The sequence below is a fragment of the Propithecus coquereli genome, unplaced genomic scaffold (assembly GCF_000956105.1).
Source record: "Propithecus coquereli isolate 6110/MARCELLA unplaced genomic scaffold, Pcoq_1.0 Scaffold28, whole genome shotgun sequence".
Classification (NCBI taxonomy): domain Eukaryota; kingdom Metazoa; phylum Chordata; class Mammalia; order Primates; family Indriidae; genus Propithecus; species Propithecus coquereli.
Genome location: NW_012148396.1, coordinates 14961823 through 14981587, shown reverse-complemented (window position 1 = coordinate 14981587; position 19765 = coordinate 14961823). Strand labels below are relative to the sequence as shown.

At 41.9% G+C, this 19765-nt stretch overlaps 1 protein-coding gene across 5 annotated transcripts in view; it reads right to left on the bottom strand.

Moving 5' to 3' along the window:
- Window positions 1-2476: 2476 nt before the first annotated feature.
- GABRB3 (gamma-aminobutyric acid (GABA) A receptor, beta 3) overlaps window positions 2477-19765 on the bottom strand; it is a 231646-nt gene continuing 214357 nt past the window's right edge. For 3 of the 5 annotated variants that reach the window (XM_012647973.1, XM_012647975.1, XM_012647972.1), the window contains 2 exons: window positions 14989-15233; window positions 2477-7113 (listed from right to left, as the gene is read on the bottom strand). In XM_012647973.1, the coding sequence (XP_012503427.1) occupies window positions 6772-7113; window positions 14989-15233 (587 nt within the window). In that variant the 3' untranslated portion in view covers window positions 2477-6771. Of the gene's footprint in view, window positions 7137-9226; window positions 9233-14988; window positions 15234-19765 lie in introns of all 5 variants that reach the window. The other 2 variants (XM_012647971.1, XM_012647974.1) reach the window with 2 other exon arrangements.

The following is a 19765-nucleotide window of genomic DNA, read 5'->3' as shown; positions in this document are numbered from 1 at the left end:
ATGCACAAAGCCTCAGAAACTTCTGTCACTTATACCATTCCTGGGACATTAACTGAAGATGAACTGAGGCAAAATGAGGGATAAGGCCAGGAAAGGGAAAACATGGGCTATTAAAAGAAAATCGTGGAACTAATTTGGGAGTCCAGTGGAAATAAATCCTAGGATCAGTTTTGCAGAAGTCCTAATTTGTGCAGGAAGTCAGTCAATGCCAAGAAGATTACCTTCATGAAGAAAAAGGAAAATATTCCCAACAATAAATTGAATGACTAAAGTGTATAACATTAAGCACATAGTCAAGAAAGCATATCATTTTTTCCTAATGAATAAAAAAAGAATACAAATTAGAAATCCCAGAATGGGTATTTGCAGGTGTTGGGGAGAAATTAAACCTAAGAAAGTCCTGATGCAAACATAAACCTTACGTGGGTGATCAACTGAAAGAATGTAAGAAAAGTAACTCATTTGACCTGAACCTTACAAATATTTTTCTTCAAATAACCCAAAGTTGAGACACTGAGACACTAAAGGTTGGAAAGAAACCCAAGCAAACCGCTTAGTTCTGCTTTGAATAATAGTTATATAGTCATAGTAACACCAACGTTGTTGATTTGTTTTTAACTTTCAGGGTTAATTTATAGGTAAAATCCTCAAGGCTGAAGTGCGGTTAGGGTGTCAACTGTAAAAGCTTTCAAGCTCAATGATGCAATAACTGCCGACAGGACATCTCCTTTCTCACACGTCATCAACTGATCTCACTTGTCAGGCAAAGAAACTACAACATTTCTATTTTTTTCTTCTGACGTTTATCTTTATACATTCAAACAAAATACTAAACCTTGAACCATACTTACATCATACAGCTCAATAATGTGGGTCGTTCTTAGTTTTCTGTTTTTAGGATCAATCTGTAAACAATATCAAATGCTAACATACAATTTGATGATTATAGGCAGAGTGTAAATGCTTTGAACCTTGAAAAATTATAGTTACCACTAACAGAAGATGGGAGGTGGCAGGAGAAAAAATGCAAGGTAGAATAGTGGTGTGAATATCTTTATCTAAAACATGCAGAGTCAAGAGACAAGTGCCTATACCTAGTGAGATAAGAAATGGAGATGTAAGTCATGAAGACATTTTCTTACAATCATCTGGCTGTGAGCCACTAATTAGTTTACTATTTTGTTTCAAGATACACATGCCCAAGCCCACATCCACACCCACCATGCTGCAGTCTGCCATCTGAGTGAATTGCATTTGACTTGCAAGTTCCCCCTACACTGCTTGCCTGCTGATTCTAACTGGAGCCTGTTTACGTAAAAAGCAAGAGCCACAGAGTGCCAGTCTCTCTAATGGCAGGACTGCCTCAATCAATAGCCATTGCTGGTTTAGGCCTACGAGAAGCTAAATACCCTACCTTAAAAATGTTATCACAGGTTCCAAAGAGTCAGGCTTTTTTGATGTAGTTAGATCAAGAATTGCAAAATGGTGTCACCCGTGGACGTGGACAGGGCAGCCATGGGCCAGGAGTGGGTGGACTGGCCAGAGACTCTCTGGGTATACCTGGACCCCACATTCAGTGAGGCTTCCTTGGTCAATCAAAAGCAGGATGCTTTGTAGAAGAGGCTTTAAGAAATTCAGTTAGATTTTTAAAATTCTTTCTTCCACAGTTATGGGTAATTTAAACTTGTCACACAGGCTGGATAGTGTTTTAGTCTAATGAATAGGTGAGAAATGTCCCCATAGTGAAGTTCTAGCCTTAGGCAAAGAATTAGTGTGGAATGTGTCCAAGACAGGTTTCTAAAGTAGACCAGAATTGTAAAAAAAAAAGAAGAAAAAAAAAAGAATAAAAGCAGGACCTGTAAAGAATTACTGAATAATTTGCATTATTTTGCTTAGAGTGATTTGGAGGCAAACCCAAAATTAAACACTAACTAGCTGAGGGCATTTTGTAAAACTTATAGCCACTGTTGTGGTGTTTGCAGGTGAGCCAACAGCTTCTCTGGAAGCCTAGAGATATATTTCTCAATCAAAGCTCTGTCTGGTTGGAGGTGTCCAATATCTGAATTCAGTCATTCATTCTGAGACATTGCTTGGTACTTTTCACTGGAGAAGAAATGAGAAATTGCCTTATAGTACTTACGAACTAAAGATAAGGATCAATACCACCTTGACTCGAGCTTGCTTGCAGGCTGGCTCCCTGGCCTTTAATATAAAAATATTTCTTTCTTAAAATACTTATTTAAAGACAGGGATAAGTTAGAGCTCTGTCCCGTTGTCCTTTGAAGTGCAGGGTAAATTGTGATTTTTTAATAAAAAAGTCATAGTTCAATTGGTCTCACATGTAGTCAGTTTGGGGCTTATTTCTTTTTACTTTCAGCACAACCTAAACAGGCGTGTACTACTAAAAATTAAAATGACCACACCATTTTAACAATAGATAGCCAAGGAAGAGGAAAAAATCAGTCTTCACATTTAAGTCAGTTAGTCCTTTTTTAATAAATTTGAATCCATTCATCAACAAGTTTCATATTGTATCTATCACTCAATTTTGCTGTTTTTTTCATGTCAAATAATACCAAAAAATTACATCAATGTGCTTAAGCAAAACTGAGTTTAAATTTATCTTTACAATAAAATGAAATCAACATGGGAATTGTTCATGACAGCGATCGCCTATTCCTACTAGAATTATCCTGTACTTACCTCAAACACACTCACTGACTTGTGAAGTAGAAACATGAGACGAGAATGACAAGACATGTTCACGGGGCGGGTCCTAGGGAGAGGCACGTGTGAGCCACTCTCTGGGAGGTCACTGTTTACCCAGGTGCTGGGAATTTAGTATTTCAGGAAAACATGGCACCTTTCAATTCAGTAGGAGAGGTAATCAATCCAAGGCACACCAGCTAGTGCCCTGGAAGAATTTAATCCACCTGGGCAGGTCTTTGCCCCAAGAGTCAATGTTACTCTGACTGATGGCTCACACTAAGATGAGAGCCAGAGTTCATTCCAAGAGTAACAAAACGTGTCACCAATTGTTTAGTTTTGCTTACATAAGATGGCCAGGAATATGAACTGGTTTTCAGGTGGAGAGTTAAAGTGAGAATTATGGAATGGTTTATACTTTCAAGCCAGGAGAGTCAAAAGTGGACACATTCTCTTTTTAGAACACACTGTTGTGGGACAAACACCAAGGGATTAATTAGCTACTCGATTTTGGAAATGAACATCTACAAGTGCAATGTGCCTGTCCCCCTGAGGACCAATCCCAAACTTGTTGGGCATCACTCTCGAGATGATCTCCTTGGTAAGAATGTCAATTCCATGCGTGGACAGAAGAAAAATGCTTTTGATGGGAGTGGGTGAACATGTCAAAGTTCTGGGTGCTGGCATTAAAAACACATGATATTGCAGATGTACACGGACCTTCAAACTTAAAGGGAATATTATCAAGACGTACTTTCTAGTTCATTTGAGATTCAAGGAGAAACGAATGTGTCATGGTATAGACAGTGAAACCCCTCTACAGTCCTGGGGTTGGTGAATAGGAAGAATATCACTTGTTTTAAAGACTGCTCAAATTTTATCAGTCCTTCTCTGTAGGGAGTTATGTACTAGGGCTCTTGAATTGTCTCAAGCATATCTGAACCCGGGTAATAACAAACTGTCATAATAAAATTCTTCTGTACAGTTTGAGCCCCCATGAAGCATTTTGGAAAGACAGAACTACTTAGAAAAATGAACTTTTTATTACTTTCAGTTGTTGAGAAAGAAATCTCATCATATTTCCAATTAAACTCTTCTCTGCTTACTCGAGAGGTCAGGGTGCAGGTAACAGCCACCTCGTAATAATGTCACAGGTTCAGGTTAGGATTCCTCAGCAAGGCTCACTCACTGGCTCGAATAGCTACTGTGAAGTGATGAGAGATCATTTTAACAGAACAGAGAATCACATTCAACTCTCTTCTGTTAGCACAGAGTTCTCTTCTCAATACTTCTCATAACTTTTAAAAATGGAGAAGCTATAAAATAATTTTATTAGAAGAAAAGTAATTTTCTTCTGAAATGGAGTAAAGCAAACACATACCCAAGGATCTTAAAAAGTTTTTCTTTTTTACAGAATATATGTATGTATTTGTGTGTGTATGTGTGTGTGTGTGTGTGTGTGTGTGTGTGTAGTTACAAACACTATTTATAGTATAGCTATTATGTTAACTTCATCGCAGTGTCTACAAAGTTGTGGATCCCAGTCTTGGTGCCAAATGCATATAAAAAGCTCAAAAGCTATTATGACTATACCATGCAAATTTATATCCAGAAAACCTTGGGAAGTAGACTGCAGCTCTTCTGAGCCCCATGGGGTCTCTGCCTTTGATATTTGGGTACCTCAACTATGCATTGAAAAGTTTTAGATCACTTTTCTCCCAGAAAGAATTAATGTCACAGCTCTGAATAGTATAAATTATATACTTAATAGACCATTGACTGCTTTTTTTCCATGATCATTTGCATTTTGGGGTCCCTCTTCTGCATGTGGAACTCACACCTTGAATTACCGGATACAGAAAAAGATACCTGAAGTATTGAAAGGGATAAGGTCTTTGCAAATGTCTTTTTTTCTTTAACATGTTAACAATGATAAGGCCACTTACAAGGTTTTTCCCAAGCTGTTTAACTTTTAGGATCCCCCCCTTGTTACCCATGAAAAATATTTGTCAGAGAAAAGCCAAAGACAAAAAAAAAAATCACTGGCTTAGTCTCCAGATAAAAACAAAACGAGAGAGCAGCGGCTGAGAAGACGCTGAGAGAAGACGTTGGAGAAAGATAGGAATGAAGGAAGGGAAGGGTACAAAAATTAATAATTTCCTCTAGCATGAGATTTTGTGGATTATGTTTTATCTGATGGCGGGTTTTGAACTGTTACAGATGTCCATGAACTAAAGGTTGTTATGGCCACCAAAGAAAGATCAAGTAGTGGTCAGCTCATGGTGACAGTCCACACCACATGCACCCTCGGGGAGGGTGGTCCTCTACCTATGTGGAAAACTGGTGCCAGCCATGAGAGTGGTGGGCAGACTCCTGTCACTAGTTTTGGATAGAACAGAGGGGCAGAGGCATATGCAGCATTTTGGGATAAAGTCTTAATTTCGCAGTTCTGCCTGCATATTTTGCTTTTTATTTTTTTCTCCAAATGCTCAACTTCACTGTGACACCTGTTTGCACAACTGTAGTCATTTCGGTTTATGGATGCCTGTGATAGAAATATTGTTTACAAAAAATATATCATCTCTTTGTTTTCTTTAGAAAGATCTCATCTAAATAGTAAGTTAAGGTTGCGTCTATGAAACCGGTGCACCTTGTCTTGTTTCTACGAGCTTTAAAAAGTCCAAATACTGATGAGGCTGTGGATCAGAAGGAACCCAAAGCGACTGTGTGTGTTGTCGGGTTGCCTTCCTTTGCCTCAGAGAACGGTCATGGGTTGTGGGGTGATGCGTGGTGTGTACGGGTTGTGTTCCTGCAGAATCCTAGTCAGTCTAGGAGTAGTTGGATGTGCTTATGAAATATGTCAGATACAGAAATAAAGGCATGAGGATGTTTTTTAGTTTCTGAAATTGAACAATAGAAGTGTTTTAGCTTCAATCTTAATTTCTAGATAACAGAAAGTAGTAACATCACAGAAAGGAAAATCCGACATCGCATGCTGCCATGGTAGCAAGCATAAGAAACAAAATCTTGGTAAATATACATATATATGCATATTATGCAAATATATTTTCTATTAACATACAATGTTATAAGAATGATTGATAACATAACTGCAAGGGGGAAAATCATCCTAGATGGTTTTACCTTAGAGTAACAAATAACCTGAGACGTCTATGCTTTCTGTTAGATATCAGGCCTAGAAATCCGTACGAGATGTAGAGCACATTTTCGGTGATTGAAATGTCATTGCCAAAACGTGCCACTGTGTTTCCACATGACAGTTAAGCTGGATCCACTCCAAATGAACAACAAAAACACACACTGTATATTAGAGTACTTACACTGAGATGCCATTCATTCCTGATGGGTTTTCAAAGATGGTCATTCAGGCATCAATGTGGGATCTACCTACGTTTAAGACAGCAGGTAAGTGCACTGCCGGCGACTCACCTCGCCCCTAATGCGTTCCAGGAAAAGTATGCCTGATGAAAACAAAGCCCATCACCAGCGCAGCCAAAATGCCTTTGCTCACTAAACTCAAAGAGAGGATATGAAGTATGTGACCCATTTTCAACTAGTAATACCACTGTATGAGTTTTCAAAGATTAACTAAGAATGTCTTTCTGATTTTTAAACTAAAACATCTAACTTAATGATAATAAAAGACACATTTTGGGATGATATTGTGTTTCACGCCCTCATTCTCAAGGCATAATATTTAGATGATACTTGTCCCTTTCAATTAAAAAAGAAAAAACTCTTTCTTTAATATGCATCCTGTGTTAAATTGTCCATAGCTGCAAAATGTATATATGTATGTGTATGTGTTTTATATACACATGGGTACTCACAACCTGTGTGTATAAACATATACACATACATCCTCATATACACGTGTATTTTATATATATGCTGAGAAAGTTCACATATATATACAATTGCGTATGTATATATGTGTGTGTCTGCGTGTGTGTGTTTGTGTGTGTACAGGTATAAAAACTTGACAGGCAGAGTAATATTTCACTCAGTGTTAAATGAAGTCTTTGAAAAATCAAGTACAGTCACTCAGTTAACATAGTACAGCCAGTAAACTAAGTTGAAAAGAGAAAAAGTGAATGGAAACACGATCCGAGACCATCTGTCTATGGCATTCACATCGGTTAGATCAGGGATTTTAATTTTGAGCTGCGAAGACCTCCTCCGTAGATGGGTCTTCTTGTGTGGGATGCTTCTGTCCCCCGTGAATCGCCCATGCCCTTCCCTAGGCATGCTCTGTTTCCTGTACTGGATTCCTGAGTTGTCAAAGGATATTGCTGAATTCCTCGTATCGCCAACGCCGCCTGCCACCTCATTCATTTCATTGTGAACCTCCAGTGACGTTAACAGAATATTCCCATGTGCATCCACCTGGTTGGAAGGAAAACGCACACCTTTAGACAGCTAGCACACCAATGAACCTAATCTTCATCTGCAAACCCTGGGCAAAGTGACGGCATGCAATCATGTCACATGTTTCAGGAGAAACTGTACACCTGTCAAATCCAGCACTCCCTTCTATTGAAAACTGTCATTTTGGAGATTAATTGCAGTTTAGAGATTTTATTTCCTTGATTTAAAAATGTTCACATGGAAGATTGGGTATAATGAGGGGGCAGGGATTTTTCGAATTGAAATTTCACATTATGGATACAAGTTCTTCCTGAAGGGAAAATTAACATAAAAATGACTTTCATAATGTTAACGTTGGTGTTATAACCATTTTTTTCCACAACTACACCGTGGATAGAAACTATGTTCTCGCCTTTTTCTTTGGAAGTCAGCGCATCCCCTTTTCCCATAATATAAAATATCCAAATTACTGTGGATAGTTCTGTGACTGAAGGACACTCCCAATGACTCCGTGGAGTAGATACAGATCCCCCAACCCAAGTAGGATCCCCTCACCCCACCCTGGTCCTGGAAAGAGGCCTCTTCTTTTTTTTTTTTTGAGACAGAGTCTCACTCTTTTGCCCGGGCTAGAGTGAGTGCCGTGGCGTCAGCCTAGCTCACAGCAACCTCAAACTCCTGGGCTCAAGCGATCCTCCTGCCTCAGCCTCCCAAGTAGCTGGGACTACAGGCATGCGCCACCATGCCCAGCTAATTTTTTCTATATATTTTTAGTTGTCTAATTAATTTCTTTCTAGTTTTAGTAGAGACGGGGTCTCGCTCTTGCTCAGGTTGGTCTCAAACTCCCGAGCTCAAACAATCCGCCCACCTCGGCCTCCCAGAGTGCTAGGATTACAGGCGTGAGCCACCACGCCCGGCCGAGGCCTCTTCTTTAAAGGCTATATTAGTCCTTCCCACAGGGGAGCCAAACTTTAAAATGATAACATTTTATTCTGTGCTAACCACAGCTTCAGACCTTTCATGATGTCAATGGTCCATTTGTTGGTTGGTTGGTCTGCCATGGAACTTTCAACCTTCAACAGCACATCCTGGGGCTGTGGTCCCTGCACAGTCCTTTCCGGGCTGAGTCTGTAGCTTCCCCCCTCTGAGCAGTACCCATCCCTGCCACGGCCCCACCACACACTCCGCAGTCCCCGGGCACTCGCTCCAGCAGACCCACACGTCCCCATCTCTCTTGCATCCCTTTGCCCAGAGGACCATCTCCTCTGTCCTTTCTTTGTCTGTGGAAAGCCTACCCCTTTTTCTAGCACTAGATTAAGTGTCTGTGGCTTCCCCCACAACACTTTCACAAAACTAGTTATTTTATGGAAGAATAATGTTTTGCTATGTTAATTTGTGTCTTCTCATCTGCTATGTACTCTATCATTTCAGTAAAGGCATTCGGCTAGATGAGCAGGAGGTGAGGTGGGGAGAGAGGAGTTCTGACTGCGCGGGGCTAGGACCCCAGGTGGGATGGCCCCCATGCACCAAGGTGGCTGGGCCACAGGAAGGGCTACAAATATCCAAGGGCCACTAGGGCTTGGGCACAAAGGCACCAAAGAAGACTCTGAGATGTCTACACCATGGTTTGGCAATGCCATTCAAAGTCACTTAATTATGCTTGGGGAAGGTAAGGTGTGGTCGCCAGGATAATGGCCCCAAAAGAGGTCACACCTTACTCACCAGAACCTGTGAGCATGTTACCCTACATGCAAAGGGACTTTGTAGAAATCATTAAGGTTATAGCCCTTGAGATAGGGAGATTATCCTAGATTTTCTGAGTGGGCCCAATATAATCACACGAGCCTTCAAAAGTAGAGAAATTTCTCCAGCTGGAAACAGAGGAGAGAGTCAGAGAGATTCAAAGCCTGAGAAGGACTCAATTTGCCCTTGATGGACAGGGCTGCCAGGAAAACATAAGAAGGTGTAGGACACGCAAGAGGAACAGAGACTGGCCCCAGCTGACAGCCAAAGGCAATGCAGACCTCAGTCCTACAGCCACAAGGAACTGTATTTGGCTGCCACCTGAATGAACCTGGGAGCACACATATCCCCAGCACCTCTGGAGAGGAACACAGACCGCCAATACCTTGACTTCAACCTAGTGAGACCCTAAGAGAAGGACCCAGCTATGTCCCACTCTACCCACAGACCTTACAGAACTGTGAGATTAAAAAAGTGGATATTATTTTAAGCCACTAAATTTGCAGTAATCTGTTACAGCAGCAGTCAAAACTACTACAGGAGGTGAGAGGAAGATACATTTGTCTTTGGCCTCAAAGAATGAGTAGATATTTTTCAGGCAAAAAGCAGGAAAAACATTATAACAAAGGCTTGAAGAGTCCCTGCCATGCTCTGAGAAAGGTAAACACTGTTCCCAGCACGCTCTAAGCTCAAGATGGATGGGCCACTGTTATTATCATCACCGTTGTCATCATTTTCATATCCTCTTGTCATAACAGAGAAGTACACCTAGCATCGGAAGGGAATGTGGATTAGACTCAGGATGGCAAGGTATTCCATATGTCACATTAAAAAATTTCAACTTTACCATTTAGGTAACCGGAAGGGAAAGTGATTTCTAAGTAGAAAAGTGACAGATCTCTGAAACACAGCTCAAGCTGCAGGATAAAGAGTAAAAGTTGAATTTGAGAGGCGAGAATGAATTAGGGACCCTAGTTAGAGTACACTGCCCTGGTCTCTGTGTCCTTTAGGGCAGTCTGGAAGAGAAATGCCAAAAGCTTGGGAGTAACGGCTCCCCCACGCCACGGCAACAAACCTCAGTGGTTTCTCTAAGCCTTGCAGCAACTCTTGGCCACTGCCCGGAGGGCTCTGCATCTCTGCAGTTCGGAGAGTGGGGAAGGAGTAGAGTTGCTCGCCAGTAGGATCCCACCTGGGGCCATGGACGCCCACCCCTTCCCAAGCTCTGGGCAGGAGGACCCATACTGTGACAGGTGTGTCATCAGCCCGGGTGGAGCTCAGTTTTTTTAAACTGATGCTGCCTCTGAACCACAGAATGAAGTGTCACCGTGGGGATCTCCATGGACGGAGCAGACTCCTTAGGATGGAAGCCAGACAGGCTGAGGCACTCAGGGCTGGAAATGGACCAAGGTAACATCATGACCCGTGCCGGGGAGAAGGCCTTTCTCCAAGACACATCACAGGAGTGAAGCAGGGGGAGAGGGGCATTAACAGGAAAAAGTTACCATTTTCTTATTTTTTATCCAGTGGAAGGAAAACTGTAAAGGTGCTTGTATCTCCAACGGACCTGCAAGGTTGGACCTTGATAAGATTTTGGAACTTCTGTCCTATATCGCTTCCTTTTTTAAATCTTTCCCTGGAATGAGCAGCAGCAAAGCCCTTCCAGTGACAAACTCTGTTTTTGTGTCTTCAGGACTTCGGAAGCACCCGATGGTTTGGGAGACTGAGTTCTCACTGCACCAAGAGGAATGTGGGAGGAGAAGCCCACAGATGAATTCAGGTGTGGCTGAAACAGATGCCCCTGGCAGTAGCACATCCACTGCACAGGCCACCCGGGGCCAGCGGTGGGGGCGCTGGGGCCACATCCTCCCGCGGGGAGCAGTCATTCATCTCCCTAAGAAGGGAGTGATTTGAATGCAGCAGGGAGAGTGCGACTGATAGCCAAGTTGGCCTTTGCACCAAGAATAATTAACAGCAAGATTCTCCAGGACAGAACCCCGTCTACTGTCCTTCACCTCTCACCAGCGCTTGCCACGGTGCTTGTGCCACAAAGGAGAGAACTGGGCAGTGAGGCAGTGCGCTGCTCAGCTCACACTGTGACACGTGTCCTGGAGAGGGCGTCGCAAGATCCTATTCATCCTGTGTGTTCAGTTAATTCAGTTTACTGTGAGGAATGTGTGTGATACTCCACCAGACAGCTGATTTTGCATCATGACAGAAAATACATTCAGTTACCACTTACAGAAATTTAATAAATTGAGGCCATTTGTCAAATCACCGCCATTAGATTTTATTTCACTGTCCAACATTTTAAATACATTTACCTTAATGGTAAGCTTATGGGTTTAAAACTAAAATTTATCTGAAGTTGAGTCAGACAATAACCAAAGGTAGTGGCAGATGCTTGGTTTTTTTTTTTAAAGTAGTGATGTAGAATTTATTCTTTTCAATAATAATAATCGGTTTATTACATATTAATTAGAATCTCAGAAAACTGGAATTATTTTCCTGAAGGTAGGAAAAGACAGGAAACATTGTTTAGCTCTAGAAAAATGTTCTCTACAGCCTATGTAATGTTTTAGAGAAAAAACTGTGAGATGAAAAAAGCCCAGTCGTCCACTTCAGAAGGCGGGACACCTCACTGGAGACATGCGCATGAAAGATCTGTAATTATGTGAGATTATTCATGCAGGACATTACTGTACACCAGCTACATGTCATTGTAATGCTTTGTACTAGGTACAGGACCACACAGATGAGTATAAGAAGATTCTCCGTGGGTTTAGCAGGCGACAGTTTAAATAATCAGTAACGGGTTTTAAAAAATATTACATATTGCCCTTTAAATACATTTTTAAATACCACCTCTTTTCTAGTTATCAAGAATAACATATTAAAAGCTCCTTTGGCCAGGCGTAGCGGCTCATGCCTTTAATCTTAGCAGTGGGACCAGAGGGACCCAGTGGGACCAGTGGTCCAGTGGGACCAAAGCCATGGCAAACACCACTCACTCCGTTTTCATTTAAACATAAACCAATGTGTAGAAAATTTATGCCAAACTTATAAGCAGATTTTTTTTCCTGAAAGAACTAAAGGGTTATTAAAATCTGTTAAATCTTAGAAACTAAATATTTTAAACAAATATTTTCAAAAGAGATGCTAATCTCCTTTTATTATCTAGAATTTAAGTCTTAAAATAGAAAGAAGTGATTATAGGTGAAATACAAGGCTGAAATGCCCTCTATAGAATGACACGTGACTTGCAATTCTTAAATCATTTCATGAATACTCCTTATTTGAAGGGTTCGTCTCATATCTACTATAATTAGAATCATTGATTTCAATGTAGTTTTTCTTCCTGCTCTATAACCTTGACAGGTGCAAACATTCAAGACTAAAAACATCTCATTCAGAATATATCACAGAAGGATTTTTGTTTTTTTCCCAAAATATGTCACGAGATTGGCACACAGTTGAAATCTCATTCTCTAATTACCTTCTAGCTTCTAGTTAGGTGAAATACTCTAGTTTTAGGAGAAGGAGAAAGGATTTGTCATGTGAGGAATGAAATCTTGCTCTTTAGTAAGAATGAGGTTGAGTCTTCAGCTCTGATTTTTTTGCTAAGAATTATGACTTTCTGCCACCTCATGAAATTCAAATACCAATTGGTCAACTTGCAAAATATCACAAGGCTTGAAACCATAATGCAATGCAGTGCAACCAAAGACAAACTCTTGGGTATACAGACAACTCAGGAACAAATAGATGTATGCACAAATAAACTAAGGTCAACTCTTACACGATACCACTGGGCTGAGGAGACACTAAGTGAACATGGGAACATTTTGAGCATTCATGAATCAACTACTAACTTAAAATATTGCATAACCACTAAGTATAAGTAAAATCTATTCATGGTTTTACATTAGGATAAGTAAAGTCATAGCCCCAGAGGCAAATGTTGGTGGCACAGATCCCCCATAAGTTGCCTACAGTGTCCCTAAGGGCTCTGTCTTCCCCTGACATGCCTTGCAGGACACAGAAAGTGGTCTCAGGAAAGACAATGACAAGCCAAGTCCCTGTGTAGAGCCAGAAGCTGTCAGTCAGGGCAAACCTGCAGGCTGTTTTTGGCCATGCTGATAAACAATATCAGTGTCATCGCTGGCAATCAACGAACAGAGCTGCTGGCCAGAGCTGCTGGCCCGTGTATATAGCGCCATTTCTGTTGTGCATAAAATTTGGCTCATTTCTCATTTCCCTTTAATGCATTCACATCACTTGACATAAACTTTTTGGGAGGTTCATTCCTATTTATAATTTATCACTACATTCTCAGATGCAGTCAGGAATAATTTCTAGTGCTTATCTTTGAAAGCATCAAAAATGCATTTAAAATTAGTATACATGCATTTGTATGTTGCCTTTATGAACTGATCTACATTACAGATTCTTAAAAATAGGAACATGTTAAGACTTTACCAAAATTGCTGAGAAAGCAGAGAAACAAATTTTTAGAAAAACAAACAATAAAAATGGACTTATGAATCAACTGAAAATTTCTTCTGTATATGATTTATAATATATTCTTTCTACATTCTGCTAATTTTCTCTGTGGATGTCATAGGTTTTTTTGTCTGTTTTTTTTTTGTTTCAAATTTTCAGCTTCACACTCAAAAAGGTATTTCTGTAGCACAACCATTTGACCATTCTAAATAGTCTCATTTAGAAGAAAGGAAGCAAATTTATAAATTAAGAGGGAATTTGGGAAGACAGCATTGTATGAATATGTGTGTGTACGTGTGCCTCTGTGATGGAAACAGTAATGATGTAATGAATTCTAGTTTCCTTGGAAACAGCATGACCAAAGCACATTGTGTATTCCTAGTAGGACGCGGACCTATTTAGAAACGTAACAGTATGGTACTAAGTATATTTTCCAGTAAGAAATTCAAGATAATTTTGCCTGTGGAAAGCCTGGTTTTATTCACAGATCCTGGGCTTTTCTGACCAACTCTATTTATGTTTTGCTGAAAGGAAGGGAGCCATTTACATTCATTTTAACATGCTTCCATTCATTCACCAACGTCTGTGGCCCTCCTCTGGGCCACCGCTGGGCCTCTGGGCACAGGCAGTGCTCCAAGGAGCTAGTGAGTCTCCCTAGAAGGTGTGGACCCGTGATGGCACTGAGTGGACAGAAAGGGCAAGGAAACTTCCACAGGCTTGAGAAATAAGTAAGTTTAACAAGAAGAATTAAAAAAAAAAAAAAAAACCCAGAAGTGTAGGAACAAGCCTAATATATAAACAGGTAGAAATATATTTTTGAGGATTTGAGGGGATACAAGAGATGAAATGATACATTTTTAAAATTATATTGAAACTATAATGTGCTTTCATTAAAATATTATTTATACTTGCAGTAACGTACTGCTTTTGTTAATACTAAGCTGAAATGACATCTAAAGACAAAGTGACTCTGCGATTGGAAGGACGTGGCACCGCTGCTGAGCTGGGCGGGAGGAGGTGTGTGGTGAGCACACTCAGAGAGTGAGGCTCATGGGCTTCCTAATCCACGAGCGCGGGTCTGCCCAGCCCTGGCTTCCGGCAGAACACATCGGGAGGAGCCAGGACAAGGGCAGGTCTGCTGCCTGCCCTACTCATTCCCTGTGCCCCTTCCTTTCCCCCAGGGACTGTGGCCGGAGGGAGGATGGAGGGTGGACGAGAGTGCAAAGAATGGTGGCATGCTGGATTGCCAAATTGGTAATTTTACAACTAAAATTGTAATGTCATTGTAATGCTCTGTACTAGGTACAGGACCACACAGATGAGTATAAGATGTTTCAAGTTTCAATGTTTCAAGTATAACATTGAAACATTCTGGACAAATGCTCCTGTACATCCAGCGTAGGCCCCACACCTCTGAGTTTCATTCATTCCAGCATCCACAACACTCTGTTCTCTTTGTAGGAAACTATAAAAGATTTTGGCTTCCCCTGCATCTGCACTAATGTTGGTTTTATATGAAGCCCAGTGACTTGCACCAGGAAGTATTTCAGATCACGATCAACGAGCCCATACAACTCCCACTCAAAAGTCATGCAAGGGGACAAGATGATGAGCTGTAGGGTCCAGGCAGGGTCGAGGCGGTGGGGGGCCTACCCGGTTGCTTTCACTCTTTGAACGGTCGTTCTTCGCCTTGGCTGTCTTTTCCGCAAGCTTCTTCTGCCTTTGAGGGCCTCTTCCAAAGAAAATGTAGTTGACAAAGGCGTACTCCAGAAGGGCCAGGAACACAAAGACAAAGCAGCCCATCAGGTACATGTCAATGGCTTTGACATAGGGGATTTTGGGCAAGGTCTCCCGGAGGTGGGTGTTGATGGTCGTCATCGTCAGCACAGTAGTGATCCCTAGAAAAGAACGGAGTGGTGAGAGGCTGAGGCTTTGCCACACTGGTCTTCCTTTCTCTCCTGTCTTCATGTTTTCTCAAACAGCCTGAAGTAGTCAGAGATGACGACTGAATACTACTGAGCATGCAATGTGTCATTTGGGCAGCATGTCACACGCCGGGCCAGGAAAGCTGACATCTTTGCTCCAAGGAAGTGGGAGCGTGCAGGGCATCCCCTCCGCTGCACCTTGCTGGTACAGAGGATGGAATTCCCAGAGTGGACACAGAGATATACAGGGCAGCAAGGAAGAATGTGCTCTTTAAGAACACTGGAGAAATGAAAATAAACCCAGAATTTCACATTAAGCACCAATTGTCTGGGGCTGTGAGCGAGAGCTCAGTGAGACTGCCCGTCAGGAGAAAGTAATTCCCACTACGATGCTTATGGGTAGCAAAAGGGACGAGACAATGCTTTTTCAAATTATTAATGACGAGATCCAGTCCTGAGCTCAAATAGAAAGGAATAGTTGAGGGACGTTGCTGAGGGCAGATGACTTCACAGAGCAATTTCCCTCCTCCACTAAGAAAGAGTCTGTATACAAGCTGCTAAGTCAAGGGTTTGCTCTAGTCAAGGGTTTGCTCAAGTCAAGGGTTAATGATTTTACTCATTACAGAGAATCTCACCATCCTCTGGGGCAAGTGACCAGGTCTTTTTTTTTTTTTTAATGTCATTATGTTGAACTTTTCACATAGTATTGTATAAATGATCTCATTGTTTCCCGATGGAGCTTGATTTAGTCTAAAGCCACGTAAGAATCATATTTTGTAATTCTCCCTCCCCTAGCAATAGACAGTTCCTGTTATACAAAGATTCTGCAGTGAATCATTTGAAGACATGCAGACCAGGGGCCACCGCTGGTTGGTGACATGACCCAAGCTTATTAAATTAAGCCACATTTGCAGGACAGGCAGGGGCCACTCCCAACTTGTGGGTGGGATGTAACTACTGCAGCCGACATGCTCTCTTGGAGACTGTACTTCTGAAATATTAAGAAGTCTCAAGGAAGCAAGGCAGCTTCACAGGGTCAGCTGTTTTCTTCCCATGCAACTAATGCCGCTAAATGTGATGCTTAATGTGTCTTTCAGGACACAATGGAGAGAACGGCTCCCTCCACATTGCAACGTCAAGGCTTCCCTCACAAAGCAGACTTTCAAAGCAGAGAGCCTAACCATAGTCCTTCATCCCCAGTAACCCAAAAAACAAACATAACTGAGGCTGGGAGGCAGTGCAAGACTGACAAGCCAGCACTGCCAGGACGCCACTCTGGGACAGAGCCCATGCCACTCTGCACATGGTTCCCGCCCAACTCTCCAACGCAGGGTGCAGATTTGTTCAGCACCCTAGTTTTATCCCCTCTGGATCCCCATGCTCAGAGGAAGCATCCTCATTCTCTGTGTCCCACAGAGAGGATCTCAGCACTGCAGAGCTCAGCTGGGCCACACAGCCTGATCCTCCGTCTCCAGCACATGCTCTCCCCTGCACCAAGCTCTGAACTGCTACTAAAAGCAGAGAGGAGAATTGAAGGCCCTAGAAACTACTTTTATATATAACTGCAAACCATGGTTGCTTATGGAATGTATGGAAATCTAAGATGTCAGAATATTTTAAGGTTCTTCTTTAACATCACATTCACATGCACCTGGGGACTTCTTAAATCTGGAAATGGCAATGGCATAAGTATAGTTTATAAATCAATGTGAAAACACCACGCAAATGTTACAAAATGAGGCATTCTCACCATTATTAAAAAATTTTGTACTGCTGCTGCCACTACTTTTTTTCCCCCCTTCGAAGTGGATTTGGGAAGCCTGAATGCTTTGTGTGGTGATTGTTTTGTCTCCCCGGCTGGCTATTTTGAATGGACATGTATAACACAGGCCTCAGTAGGGGTCCCAGGACATGGGCTGAAAGCACACGGGGGTAGGTGCAGCCGACACAGCTCACGGGCACTCAGACTGGTAAAGGAGACTCGGGGGAAACCAGGCGGGACCCTGGATCCAGGCCCATTAGCACGAGGTGATTTTGCAGTGAGTGCCCAGTCTCTCTAGTTTGGGCTCACGTGAGCTCTTAGCTCAGAAGGCCTATGCGTTGTTCACTAACTCCTTCTGTCAAGGGTGGGATATAGGGCTGGGCCACAGCCTGGACAGTAGAGCCACACAGCCCAGGCCCAGAGCCCACCTCTGCCTTGATGGGTTCACAGCCATCATCTGGAGATGCTGGGAAGTCTAAAGGCAATGGTTAAAAAACGTCAGTGATGTGCCAATAAGTAGTAACTGTGTTATTAACACTAACAACAAATAATCATATTACTACCATTATTATGGAAAAATCATTCTTCAGTAGCCTCTAGTTTGCCCTGAGCTTCTGCTCTCTAAAGGGATGTCACCCACTCAACTGCAGTGCAGAGATAGTTGGGGGTAGGTAGGTAGCATTCACGTTCTCTGTACATTCACCACGCTCGTAAGTCCGTCTATGAATTGTTAGCCTCAACTTAGTTTTCATTTAGAGTATGTGAATAAAATATTATACTTAAAAAACTGCATAAAGATGACTATGGAATAAAAATATAATTTCTTTGCACCATTTAATCAAAACATTTTATTTCTCTTCCTTATGATCGCAATAATTTGGCCTAAATTATATCAGTACACATTGCACTTTTAGAAGTACCCAGAAGCACCAATACTAGTACCAGCTGAGCATCTCTGACCTGAGAATCCAAAATCTAAAATGCTCTAAAATCTGAAACTTTTTGAGAGCCGATATGATGCTCAAAGGAAATGCTCAATCAGATTTCAGATTTTTGAATTTCAGATTTTGGATGCTCAATCTGTAAGTATAAACCAAATATTCCAAAATTTAAAAAAATCTGAAGTTAGAAACACTTCCATCCCAAGCATTTTGGATAAGGGATACTCCACCTGTACTCACTGATGACTGGCCGTCAGGGTTCTGAGGAAGGTCATTGCAGTCTAGGAGCTGCTAACACTATCAGCTCAAGCTGTCTGGGGGTCAGACCCCGGGCAGCAGAAACATAAAGGTGGCCATGCAGCACAGCTGTCTGAAGAGCCAGCAGAAAAAGCCATGTCTTCCCTCAGCCGAGACCAGGTCCCACAGCGCTTGGAGTCCAAGGGAGGGCACTCCACGGGGTCTCTGCCAAGCACCCTGCTGTGTAGATGCTGCATCTTCCTGACCCCATTTAGAAATGATGTGTACTTATCACAGTGCAGCCCTTTAGGACGAATGTAAACAGTGCTCTGAGCACTTCAAAAGGTGTGGTACAAGACAAGATTCTCAGGGTGGGGATATGGAAGGGGGATTTCTCCAAGGAAAGCCCCCTAAACTATGACCATATTCTCTTACCAAGTCAAAAGCACAGCAGCATCTTAAAGGTTCTGAGGGATCCTTCAATCATAATAATTAATAATAATAGTGCCTGCTTAGCTTTCTTTTTCTTTCTTTTTTTTAATCCATGGTTTTTACAAGGTAGCAGACCAAATAACTCTTCTGTGTAGTGTCTCTTGACACTTCAAGAATTATTTACAGTGATTAAGGCAGAGGGCCCAGAAGTTAGACTAACTGAATTGAAATCTTTCTTTTGACACTTAGTAATCATGTGACTTCTTCATAACAGTTACTTGGCATCTCTGTACCTCATTTTCCCGCTCTCTAAAATGGGAGCAACAACACTGCCAACTTGGCTATGGATCTTCTGTAGAATAAATTACCACATTGGTGGCCTTAGCAGAGAATGTGGTACTTAAGAATTGATAAGTTTCAGCCTTCATGATCATTGTTGTTGTTGTTGTGATGATGATGATGATGATGATGATGATGATGTGTTCATGACTCCGTGACATACTTTTTCTTAACCAATTGGGATTAACCACCTGATGTTTACCAACATCTGTAGACCCAGAAACACAGAGACATGTCTTATATTGGCAGGAGGGACAGAGGGAATGGGTGTGAAGGTGTCACATTCTGGGAGCTGGACCTGTTGGACTCTTGTCTAGCCAGACTCTTTGGCCCTATGATCACAGCTGCCTTCTAGACCCCATGGCCTCAGGGGCACCCTGACTCTAGTGAAAACCCACTCACTTCTGCCTCTCACACCTGCCTCCCAGAGCTCGAGCATCAAGCAGAACCTGACAGTCCTCCAGTGGTGAGGCCTTAGCAACCCTGGCCAGACCGTTCCTTCATCCCATCAAAGGCACAGGGGCATGATTTAGGTTTATAATAACAATGCTGTGTCATTAAGAAAATGTGGAATCCACTTTCATATACCTTAATGAGGTTGCGTTGAATATAACCCACTTCAGGGAAATTATCTGTTCATATTGTAGAAGACAATATTTTACAATTAAGGAGGGACAGAATTTGTATTAGCTAAGGCAATTTAGTTATTTACATTTTCAGTACATCTCACCCATTGTGATGGCACATAATCATGGTTCTTTGGTACTTATATTTCTCTAAGTATCATAATAATA